At 41.7% G+C, this 12,823-nt stretch overlaps 1 protein-coding gene across 1 annotated transcript in view; it reads right to left on the bottom strand.

The window, feature by feature from the left end:
• Positions 1–12,823, bottom strand: part of LOC105224597 (titin) — a 62,439-nt gene that overhangs the window by 6,926 nt on the left and 42,690 nt on the right. Inside the window, exons 3-10 of the mRNA XM_049449737.1 lie at positions 10,372–10,694; positions 10,126–10,251; positions 9,926–10,045; positions 9,476–9,867; positions 9,215–9,415; positions 1,688–9,155; positions 1,529–1,612; positions 137–1,466 (exon numbers count right to left, since the gene is read on the bottom strand). Coding sequence (XP_049305694.1) covers positions 137–1,466; positions 1,529–1,612; positions 1,688–9,155; positions 9,215–9,415; positions 9,476–9,867; positions 9,926–10,045; positions 10,126–10,251; positions 10,372–10,694 — 10,044 coding nt within the window. The remainder of the gene's footprint in view (positions 1–136; positions 1,467–1,528; positions 1,613–1,687; positions 9,156–9,214; positions 9,416–9,475; positions 9,868–9,925; positions 10,046–10,125; positions 10,252–10,371; positions 10,695–12,823) is intronic.

Below are 12,823 nucleotides of genomic sequence, written 5' to 3'. Positions count from 1 at the left end.
GCAGTTATAGAAGCAGATTTCAATTGCATCAGTATATTATCACAACTTTGTATGCGTAAGTCCATATTAGTAGGTTCGGTTACCCGAGGGAACCGCGTGAGCTTAGTGCTTTCGTACGAATAAGTGCTTGAATTACCTGTGATTGTTGTGGCCGAATTTAGTGTAGCAGCAGTACAATTGTTGGTGGTGATGTTGGTATGGGTGTCGGTGTTGGTACTAAATTTCGGGGTAGTCGTGTTGCTGTTCGAAAGGTTTGTCTGGTTGGTGGCGCTATAAGCGCTACTCGGATAACTGCCGGTCATTGAATTACGATAGTGTTGTGTTTTTTCTGTATTGCAGAAGCTGGATAAGCCAGTGGACCTATCTAAACGCATTGTTACCGCAGCTGTTGGAGATTTGTCTTGATATAGAGCCTTAGCGCTTGCACTGGCCAAGTCGACATAACTTTTCGACGTGACCGAAGGTGAAACGATGGGCGAACGACTAGATGGCCGAGAAAATTTTCGCTCGATCTCTTTTTCCGCCAACAAACGATCGTAGAAGGTCGACGTTACGGTGGTGTGACGTATATCGAGTCGTCCGGGCGCATAGACGGGTGTGATGGAGCGTTTAAGTGGATCGAGACCCAGCAGCTTATCCGTAGTGTGATGATGCATTGTATACGCTTGCTGTCTGTCCAAATCCAATTCGAAATTTTTATCGTTTAGTGTTTTTGTATTGTAGCGGTCGTTGTCGTGACAGCTGTGGTTGGTGTTAGTGTTGTGTTGTAGTGTGCTGGCTTTGGTGTTGTCGTGCAACATCCTTTCTGTCGTCATCATAGTCTCCCTCGATCCATACGGCGATCTCAACGGCGATCTGGAGGCCGATCGTGAACTTGATCTGTCTCTATCATCATATTTGTATGTGTCTAGTTGTCTATCTACTTTATGAAACTTAATTAAACTACTACTACTTACATCTCTATGATTATCAAATAAATAATAATTTGGCAACATATTTTCACGTCTTACCCTACTCTCGTATTCTGCGCGATCTTCCTCGCGTCGCCGGCGTGGTGAAATTTCGCGTCGTATATCCCGATTTGAACGATGATGCAACGGACTGGCAGCGCGCAATGGACTCGTCGAACGTATGGAGTCCGCCGAACCCGTCGCACGTCCATACAAATAGTCCGAATGCCTTTGGCTGTGATCTGAGACACGTATGGTGGGTCCATATTCGTGCGCACGGCTCTCTGAGCGTGAGAGATCTTCTAGCGAGGTCTTCTTGCTGGCGAAGTGTATCGAGTCGGAAAACAGTGAATCAATGTAACGCTGACAACGTTCCTTACGATATGGTTTCTCTTCACACAACGTATCGATGGACTTGATCGTATTCTTTATGGAATCCAAGCGCTCGTTGATATTGTCATTTGTTCGCAGCGGTACGCCGGTGTGACTGCCGGTACGTTGTAGCGGTGAAGTCTCCTACAGCAACACAACAACAAAGTTGGTTAGTGATCTAACTATAAGTGTGACGTATAACTCACCCTCATAAGTCGACTGCCGAACTCATCAAGTCCTTCCGTCGTGTGTCCGATAGCATTTATGCTGCTGCATGAATCTGTAAGAGTCTGCTTAAGAATACGTTGAAGGTATTTAGAATTTTCTTCAATTTGTTCTAAAGCGCCAGAATTATTGGTGCCCACCGTTCGTCCAGTGACATCACGTATGTCAGTACGCGATTTGGGCCTATACGGCATACAAGGCACATAATCAGCTTCTTCGTCACGGAATCGTATTGCCTTGGGACTGGTGGATCTGTATGGTGTATCTTCATAACTGCTGGCGGTATCTCGTAGCGCAGATTTCGGTGTAGTTGAGCGATTAGATTCGCCACGTCGGGGACTTTCTTCGCGTGATTTTGATGTTTTGAATTCTTCAAAGGAAAGTGATGGCGACACGGCATCCTTTAATTTTCGATTGAATTCCTGGTATGATTTCTGCATTTTAAAGTCGAAACAATGCTCTTCTTCTAGTGCACGCATACGTGCTTCTAATTCTTCGGCGGTAGGTAATTCTCTTTTAGTTGGTGAAGCGACAAGCTTTTCCAGGTTATGTATTGGCGTTCTCGGTTGCTGTTCTTCGGCTAATTTTCTATTTTTGATATCTTCAATGGTTGGCGAGTGTGAACGTGGTCGTCGAGAAGGCGATGTTGTTTTTCTTTTATCATCCAGTACACGTATTCGGTGCTCCAGTTCGCCGGTTGTTGGTATGGCATCCTCATCTGGGCTGGGATCGAGCAACATTTCCAATGGATGTATAAGTGATTTCTTGGAATCTGAGACATTTCTTTGTGATTTGCTATTCAACGATTCTCTCGATTTGGATCTGGGCAATTCCAAAGCTCTAAAACGGTATTCAAGATCCTCTGTTGATGGTATATTTGGATCTTCATATCGAACATGTCCGGGCGAAGCACGACGTTTGGGACTTTTGCTACCTGACGCATTTATGTCTTCATATCTAACACGTCCGGGCGAGGTATGTCTTTTGGGACTTCGGGATTCGCGCGGTGTGTGCGCAGGTGATGTGTAAGGTGTCTTTTCTTTATTTCGCGAAGGAGAAGTGTATGGTGAACGATCTTTCTTAGGTGTAGGTGTTCTAGTAGCACTGCCTTCGTCTGGCTGATATCTATCACGTGCAGCTGATATAGCTTCGGGCAGTTCGTCCAGATTCTTGCCTTCACAGAGTTCTAAGAACTTCGTCAAATCTTTCTCATGCGATAATGAGTACTGCATTTTGATTTTGCGCTCAATTTCATTTAAACGTTGCTCGACGTCGATTTTTTCCACATCTTCAAGTAGTTTTATTTGTCGCTCCAGTGACCTGAAACGCGCTTCTAACTCTTTGGTTGATGGGAGATGTGCTGTTTTACGTTTCAAATGTCGTTTTACGGGGTCCGTTCCCCAATCATAATCCTCAGTCGGTGTTTTGGATACATCAGCAGCTTTTTTGGGTGTTGTTTCCTCTTCTTTTGCTGTTTTATCTGATTTGGTAAAATCTTCTATTTCCTTCGAGAGTTGAGTTATCGCTTTAGATTCTTCTGACGTCGTCACTTCCGACTTTTCGGCAGCTCGCATCAGTTTGCCATCCTCAGATTTAATAAGATTACGATCACTTAACTGTTTTTCGAGCGCCTGAAATAGGTTCTCTAACTCCTCTGTGTTAGCGCGTGTCAATCGTCGAACTTTAACAGCTTTAGGTTCGTTATCGAGCAACAATACCATCGTTTTATTGTTGGGATCGGATGTTCCAACTTGTATGGCAGTTTGTGTGGGAGCGCTTATACACTTCGTGGCTTCATGAGTCTCAATTCCTTCGTTTGGAACTTTGCTATCATCTTGCTTTTCTTTGTTGGAATCTTGTTGCACCGCTGAGTGCTCTTTAACTTTTTCTGTTTCCTTATTGCTCTCGTGCTGTACCTCCTTTGCAAGTACGTCTTTCTCACGAACGAGTACCTCGGTTGGTTTTTCTTCTTTTGACAAGCTCTGTGTCTTATTGTCATTGTGCTCGTGAACTTGCTGAGGTATTGAGTTCGTATTGCTTGTATCTTTATCATTAGGTTTTCCCTTATTATCAATACATTCTTTATTTGAGCGTGCAATTTGTTGATTCTCCAATGTCTTCTCAGCTTTTGAAGCATCAGTTTTTACTTGACCCTTTTCTCTATCTTCTGTATTCTTATTTACATTTTCTGAAGCGCTGGCTTTTGCCTGACTTTTTTCTTTCTCATCTTTCTTATTACTTAAAATCTCTGGATCGTTAGCTTCTGTCTGGCTCTTTTCCTTGTCAACTTTCTCAGTGTTTACATTCTCTGCAACTTTATTGTCATTTTTACATTCCTCATTTAACACTTCTTTTACAACCTTTTTAATTTCAGGCGTTTCTTTTACAACTTCAACATTAACCTTTTCGCTGGGTACGGTTTTATCTGATATCTCTACCGATTTCTTCAATTCCTGCGTTGCATCAGCATTAGATTGGTCGATGCTACCCTCACGTCGTGACCTGGACAACTTTAGTTGCTGTTCTAGCACTTCGAGCCGTTTTTCTAATTCGGCAGCTGTCGGGAGGTTATCTTTGGGCTTAGTAGTCGCCTCAGTGTCCTCATTGCGCTTGAGCATCATTTTAATATTAATACTTATATTGATCGGTTTGAGGGCACCAGAGTCTTCGAGTTCGCCGACATAGCGCACGAGTTCTTTACCGGTCGCATCAACAGTCTCTGTGCTGAGTCGCCGTGGTGAGTCTGTCTCCACAGCTGCTTGCTGTTCCTTTATTCGCACAGCTTCTAGCAATTTGAGGCTATTTTCACTATACTGCTTTTCCAGTGCTAAAACACGCCTCTCCAAATCATCGGCTGTTTGCTGTTGAGCACGTGTGGATGTGGTGGGTACTTCGTCGTCTGCGGACTGACTCTTCAAATCGGCAAATTGTTTCCTCGATGCCACTTCGGAATCACTTGCACAGCGCTGCTTGTAGAATTTCATAATCAATTGTCTTTCCAAAAATTGTAAACGATTCTCAAGATCAGCTCTTGATGGTAAATCGGAGAAACGACGAACCATTTTGTATGATTGATGGTACCAGGGTTCGTAATTCTCCGATCTAAAGAAAGCGGTGTTTGCATGTGCTTCCGAGGTTCCATCGAACGGCGATGCTCGTTGTCGTTCTGGTATTATTCGGCGATTTGGATTAATGTCGCTCGGTTTTAGATTGTCACCATTGGGCTGTACCTTAATTTTACTCTGGAACTCCTCTATGAGCGCGCGGTGTTGTTCGTCATTGAATGGTGTTTCTGCTGAATCTTTTAATGGCATAGGTGGCGCAATGGGTATGTTAGAGGCCACCTTTGTGTCTACTACTGCGGTTTTTTGTTCATCATCTTGTGCATTTGTCAGTTTCTCTTTATTCGTAGTTTTCGTTGTCTTTTCATTTGTTGCTTTCTCTTCTCGTTTCCCTGTTTCGTGTCTCTTTTCGACTTTTTGTGCGTTTTGCTCACTTGTTCGCCGTTGTAATGCCTCGTATCGACTTTCCAAATCTTCAGTGCTTGGCGGTTCCGAAGGCTTCCTCTTCGCCTCCTTGGTGACAACTCTTACTTCTGGTGATTCGTGGGACTCTTCCTCTACAACTGTTTCAGATTTTACTTTTACGTCGTGCTCTTTTTCAGCTACCGATTTGGTGCTCATTCGCCTTTTTAAGGATTCGTAACGTTTTTCTAAGTCTTCTGTAGATGGCGGTTCAGAGGCGCGACGTTTACTTTTCACATTAAGAGTTTTGCTACTTTCCCCAGTTTCTACCTGGACTTCTATCCTTTCAGCAGTTTTCGTTAGTTCTTCGTTGACCTCCTTACACTTTTCCTTAAAGACCTCAATTAGCTTAGGATCTGGTGTCTTTACTTTGTTTTGTGTGTCTTCGATGTCTGCCCCATCCTGCTTAGCTAACTCTATGTTGACTTGCTTACACTTTTCCTCAAAGTTTTTTATTGCGTTAACATCTCTTGTCCGTTCGGAATTTGGTATATCTTTGTTTTGTCCTAATTGAATTTGTGCCTTCGGTTCTTTGGACTGTGTTGCAGTTTTTTTCTTCTCGATATTCTTCGACTTTGCTTTTTCGGATTCTGTTGACAATTCTAATTCTTTGTTAGACTTTTCCACAATCTTTTCTGCTTTTGGTGGACTTTCTTTTACCTCAGACTTTGTCTGACATGTTTCAGTTGACGTTGAGCTTTTCTTTTCTTGGACAGTGTTCGCAGATTTGTGTGAACTATCTTTGTTCCTATTTTCCTGCGTCTTTGTACTATCTGTTGAGCTTTTCTTTTCTTTGCTACTCACCAAGCTGGCGCTACTCATTTGCTTTTCCAAAGCTTTAAAGCGCTTCTCAAGCTCTTCTGTACTGGGCGGCGATTTTTTCCCCGCATTTTTTGCTTCGCCTTTGCTTTCTACTACCGCCTTACTATTTTCACCCTCGCGTTCGTTTGATTGGTTTTCTAATTTATTAGTGTCTATTACCTTTTTTGTATCGATTTCTGGTTTTGTAGCTTCAGCGGTAGTTCTAGTGTCTAGTTGACAATTGTCACTGTGGCCCGAACGTTCTAAATCCCTGGCTTCTTTATCTTTTTCTTCGGAATGTTTCCCTGAGCACTTTGCCTCATTATCCATCGTACGTTTTACATTTTCTTTTTCAAGTTTATTCTCTTCTTCACTCTGCGCATTTAATTTTGCATCTTCTTCAGTTGTACCTTCAGTTGTACCTTTCTTCGTCTCTAATTCAACTTGTTCGGCTAAGTGCACGTTCTCTTTAACTTCTTCTGTTCTTATATCTTCATCACTAGGAATTTTTGTTTTTTCTTTAATTGCACTTTCAACTTCGCTATCTTCATCTTTTGGTTTCTTTTTTGTGCCCTTTCTTTCTTCAACGTCGGCTTCGTCAGGTGGCTCCTTTTTTGTTTTGCGGGGACTTGACTTTTGTGTACTCATTCTTCGTTCAAGCGCATTAAATCGGTCTTCCAGTTCGGCAGTAGACGGCAATTTCCTTAACGGTGGTTTTTCGGTTTCCCCAGTTTCTTGTTCTTTGTCCAAGTCTGCATCTGTCTCAATTTCATTTTTCAGTTTCTTTTGATTCTCACCTTTCTCTGAATGTTGTTTCCTACTTTCAGTTGGCGTATTGGGTGGAGTTGGTATATCCTTACTGCTGTCTGCTTTATCATCTCGTCGCAAATCCATTGAACTTTTGCTTGGCAAACCATTCGAGCTTAACTGTCTCTCCAAAGCATTATAGCGATCTTCCAGTTCTGTGGTTGAAGGTATGTGATTGCTGGCTCGTTTGGGCAATGTATCTTCAGGTGTTTTCTGAAAGTTTACTATAACAGGTATACGATTACTAATATCGGTATCGAGGGCCTTAACTTCTAAATCTTCTCTTTTGGAATTTTCATTCAAGTTTTTGCTTGAATCTTCTACGTGTTTTGATTCTGTAAAAGGGCTGTTCGTTAGTTCTGTGGATTTGTGTTTAGCCAAATCTCTAAATTCGCTACTTTCTGCAAACCTTTTCTTAACTTTCGCGTCATTCTCCAGTGTGTTCAACCTTTTGTCCAACTCAGCTGATGTTGGAATTTTTCTTGCGCTATCTTCAACGAACATATTCTCACCGTTAGTCTTCATTTTGTCTGTTCGAAAACTATCTTCACTCATTCTGCGTTCCAGTGCCTGAAAGCGCTCCTCAATTTCGATAGTTGCAGAGCGTGTTAACGTCATACGTCTGGGATCACGTCGTTTTCTATAAGCGCTGCTCAGTATATTTGATTTCTTAGGACCTACTGCTTTCACCTTGTCTTCATATACCTTGCGTTCGCCAACTTTTGCAGAGTGTTCTTCAAATTGTGCAGCTGCTTTGCCAGGTATATTGTCATCTCTAATTGTGTCTCTAGATATTCCATCACTCTCTACTTTCCCGTGAATTGTGTTGCGAAAATCAGCTGTTTCGTGGGAATCCTTATTTGTGTCTTGTCTTAAACATGTGGATAGCTCAGTAGTCGCCTCAGCGATAAAAGCTGCTGACGATTTTTCAGAGTAATCCATTAATAGTTCCATGCGTCTGTGCGAGTCCTCATTCGTGGCTTCTAGTCCTTTGATACCATCGTCGGCACCACTCTTTTCACAGACAACTTTTGTATTTGTATCTGCCGTTCTATCACTTTTCTCAACCTCTACTAGGTCAGTAACTTCTTCAACATCTCGACGTATGCCATCTTCTTCGTTGAGCGAATAAAACAAGTCTAATTTTGTGGGTCTTTCTACACTATTGACACGTTCGAAATACTGATTTGTCACACCATCATCGCTGACAGCAAATCTTTTACCCTCCTCGCCATCATCACCACTACCTAGGGAGTTGGTTGAGTCGAGGAAGAGTGGTTTCGGTGTTGGCAACGGACTAATATTGGAACCGTTGAGATAGGCAGCTATATCTGGCATCGGAGAAAGCTGACTTGTGCTTGTTATCACAGGAAGCTCTAAGACATCTGTTTGAATTTGTAATGCACCCAGCTTCGTAGTAGCCAAATCGCCAGCGATAGATGAGAACTTAGTGTCAGACCAATCCACTGACGCAGTTGCACCTTTATAACCGAGGCGATCGCATTCCGTCGAGCTATCTTCCTCCTCCTTTATCAATTCTTCGAAATGATGTGAACGTGCTGTTTTTTGCTCATCACCACTGTATGTCGGAGAATCTGATGTCATAAGCATGAAAGGAATCTCAGTTGAAGAAGGTGCCCAAGACTTAGGACGTTTACGTTCTTTCTCACTATCACTGGGTTCATTTAGGGCTTCTAGCTTCGTGGAGAGTTCTTTGGCTTTACGGGATGATTTCGCTCTACGTTTGGGACTATTCTCTATTGAAGAGGAATGTGTTTTATCAGCGCCCGAATTGGGATCATCCTCATCGCAAAGACTTGTATCAGTACTCGAGCCGCCTTCTTCGTCGTCATCCTCACTTTCTTCACTGTACGACGATGAGTCGCTTTTGCCGATACGCGAACGAAGTTTTTGTGACTTTGGTACCGCTTCCACACCATCACGCAACAATGTAGCACGATCCGCCTTAATCTCTTTCCATGTTAGACTGTCTCTGCGACGTTTACTTATATCGGCATCACGCCAGTGTAAAGTCTCACCACGACGCAATTGCCGCTCTGGTGGTCTTGAGTGCAGCACTGTGGGCAGCGATGGCTTACGCGCGGGTGGTATAGCGCCTGGCGGAGGACGTCTACCTTTGTTCGTGACGATGGCAGGGCGACCTAAAAGTAATTGATTCATAGTGACGGACTGGTTGGATTGTGTGGAAGTTGTGGCGATAGCGCTCTGGCGGGCTGTGGAACAGGCGGTGGTTAAAATAATGTGTGCTTGACGTTGGCGTTCGCGCAGACGATCGTATTGCTTTTTCAGCAGTGAAATATCTAAAGCCAGACGCTCTTTATTCTCGGTTACTTGCTTGGTAGCGTTAGCAGTTTGTCCTTGAGATCCGCGACGACCCCAAGGCATACCCCAAACAGTGGCGACAGCCAGACGTGATTCTTCATCCGAGCCGGGCTCTTCGTCATCGTAATAGAATCTGAAATAAAAAATACATTTAGTGCTCTAGGTCCTTCACACATATGTATGTGAAATTACTGTAATCCTTGCTTGTGGTGCAGCGGAGTTATGTTGTAAAGGTGTTTGTCGCGCAATTTCTGTATATCCGGTATCGGACCAAGCTGCACCACCTTCTCAATCAAACCATTCGAGTCAATCAGATGTCCATTAAGCAACTCGCTCGAGAAGGAACCCATTTTGCCATAAAAGTCATCAGCTGTGCGTGTACTCAGCACGCGACTGTAATGAAGGGCAGTGTTCGATACTTTGCTCACTGATCATTCTACTCAAAGTACTCACTCTTCTAACAGGCTCCATAGTACCAGCGCTGTGCGTAGCAGCACGTCACTACCTTCGATGAGCACAAGATCCCAGACACGGAGCACACAGCTCATTGGCAAGCAGGTGCAGAACATCGTTAGAAACCATTGCATAGTAAAAACATTCGTTAGTGGCGGCTCGAAGGCGTTTTCACTCGGACCCTGTAGCTTTTGCAAATGTTTTGCCAGACGCGGTAATTTCGTCTGCATCAGCTCGCGAAATACCGCCATATCGGCCTGTAAGCCACCCATGGAACCATGAAAATAGCCAGGTGGTAACACGCCTTCAACCAAATAGATCATCACCTTCATGGACTCGGCTTCCTCCTTCTCCATGACTTGCAATATCAGCGCGCCAAGCATATTGAAACCCTGCGCGGCGGTGAAATATGAAAAAGGGTCAGGTAATTTAATGCTTAATAGAAATTACCTGACAGTAACCAACTTCCGGATTGTAACGCGCATAACCCAAAAGTATACGCTTCAATTTGGCCTGATTGATCGAACCGGCCGGACCGGTACACAGATTCGAGCCGGTACGGTGCAAATCCTGCAAAAATTAGGTTTTCTAAAAACTCAACAGACAGTTCGCTTAAAGCGCACTAGTTTCCATATGCACGAACTACTTACCTTGACAATTTGTATGCCCAGCTCTTCGTCATCTTCGCGCCACTTCTCACAGAAACATTTCTCCTCCTCTTTGGCCCAGTCTACATTCTTCGATTTCAAATATTTATCTGCCAACGATAGCCACAACTAGGCAGCCAAAAAGTAAGTGCGATAGCATGCAAAAAAAAATAGTTCAATTAAAAAACAATTACATAAATATTTCCGGCCCAGTGGGTTGGCCCACAATCGCATGCGACTAAAGCTTACCTTGCGTCTAAATTCCGGTGGCATGCCGCCTGGCAAGCGCGCCACCAGCTTCATGGCATGCAACCATTGATTGTAGTCGGATGCCGCCTCATCGTCTACATCGCGCTTAGCTGGCGCTGCAGCGACTGCTGCTGCTGCTGCTGGCGTGGCTTTGGCGGGCGAGATATCATCGTCACTTCGGGCGCCAACGCCGGAAGCACGTGGTTCATTGTAATTGCTTTGTGCGTAATTGGCCTGCATGTTGGTGGGCGATGTTATGACGGAAGCGGACTTGGATGATGGTGGTGGTGAGAGACTGAATCGCATTTTTGGATGAACATTGTCTGCAAATTCGAATGAAATTCAATTGTAGCGCAAAACGGAAATTCATATTAAATGCAGCTCTGGCAAGTATAACAATTTTGATTTAGCATATACTAAGGCGCATATGTAATTTTACGAAATTTAGAATGATAGAGAGAGAGAGAGAAAGAATTCACTTGTATGTAGAGAGAAAGAGTAAAAATATTTCATATACATACATAAATACAGTATCATATAAATAAATTTACATTAATATATATCTATATATATATATGTATATATATGACGGTTTCGAGTGAGACTTACAATATCCGTGCAGTATGCAAACTTTTAGTTAATTTTATTGGTAAATAGAGAGTAGTAGTACAGTAGTAGTAGTAGTAGTTTGGCATTTAGCATTTTTACAGGAAAAAGACACGTTTTTTTCGTTTTTGAGAAAACAAGAAAAAACGAAACAAAAACATAAAAGAATCCTTTTAGAACCAAAGTAGAACACAATTACCACATAGAGAAAATTTACATACAATTTCAGCATAATTTACTATATTATTTTTGAATATTTTTTGAAAAAAACAACAACAATATTTGAATTTCGTATAAATTTTTAATTTTGAAATGAATTATGCTTTAGGCGAAAAATATTTATGCGAACGAAATATGAAAGCGAAATGAAATTGTTGGAGCCACAGGCGACATACACATATAAATGTACAAATGTTAGCGGCAAGACGGTTTCAAAGCGAATTGAGGATAATTTCATGTGTTTAAATATTTGTGTCAACTTTTATGCAACAACGGGCGATTTTTAATTTAATTCTTAAACATATAACGGTAATACATTTAATTTTTTTTACAAAGTGATCTAAATACGTAAAAAAAATCGTGTGGAAAATCGACATAATAGAATCACTCATATTGAAATAAAAATTGGAGTTTTGGTTATAAAATGGTTATATATTGGTTATATCTGATAGCGGTAGTTAAAATTTTATGGATAAATATATATATAAAATTTTATGGATAAATATATATGTATAACAACATGTAGTGAATCGTAGGCAATAAAAAGCTCAATTTTGAATTTTGCGATTATACGTTATATTGTATTTTATGTGATGATATGTATGATCAACTTATTTTGCAATTTAGTTTATATTATAGATTAAGCTACAGCACACACTTGATAAGAGAAATAAACTATTGTAAATGAGCCGATGATATTGATATCATCTGCCTCAACAACCGCGAAGCTAGTTCAGCTTTCCCCAGATTGGATAAAGAAGCGAAACGTATGGGTCTGGTTTTGAATGAGAACAAGGCGGCGAAATATCTCCTACTATCAACCAAACAGTCATTGCAGTCGCGACGTCACTGTTGACGGTCATAACTTGGAAGTCGTAGATAATTTCGTCTATATTGAAACCAGTATTAACACCAACAACAATGTCACTCTCAAAGTCAACGCAGAATAACTCTTGCCAACAGGTGCCAATTCGGACTGAGTAGACATTTGTGAAGTAAAGTCCTCTCTCGACGCACAAAGTCCAAATTCTACAAGTACCTCATCATTCCCATCAGTCGATGAAACGATGAGCAGCAATAGATATATGACGAAATTGACAAACACAGTGAATCAAGAGACAGCGGCTGCTTTGGCTAGGTCAAGATGCTCGATTATAAGAAGAAAACATTATTTCATTTTATTAAAATAACTCATATATTGGTCATATATGCGGTATAAAGTTACCCGGAAGTTCGAAAATTTTTATGTAGTATTAGGTATATGGGAGCTAAGGGAAATATTGACTGTCTTAAACAGATTTCTAGCACAAAAACATACTACAATCGAAAAAAACTCTCTGTCTGTATTACAATTGTGTATCTGACACATTAACCGTTATTTTCGATAAAAAGTCAAGTAGAAACACTTAATTTAGTGCTGTTATATACGTTATATATTATACGTATTCTGTTAATGGCGATTTGTGGGCGAGGCAGTGGTCTGATTACGCCCATCTACGAACTCGTCCTCACTTTTTTGTCAAGAATCCCCTGTTCTTTTTATTAAAATATCTACTCTAATGTTTACTCAAGTTGTCATTTGCACAGACAGATTTCAAATTGTCTTGTCCTGATCATTTCTACATAA

This window comes from Bactrocera dorsalis, chromosome 2 (genome assembly GCF_023373825.1).
Source record: "Bactrocera dorsalis isolate Fly_Bdor chromosome 2, ASM2337382v1, whole genome shotgun sequence".
Taxonomy (NCBI): domain Eukaryota; kingdom Metazoa; phylum Arthropoda; class Insecta; order Diptera; family Tephritidae; genus Bactrocera; species Bactrocera dorsalis.
This window is presented reverse-complemented; position numbering and strand designations above follow the sequence as displayed.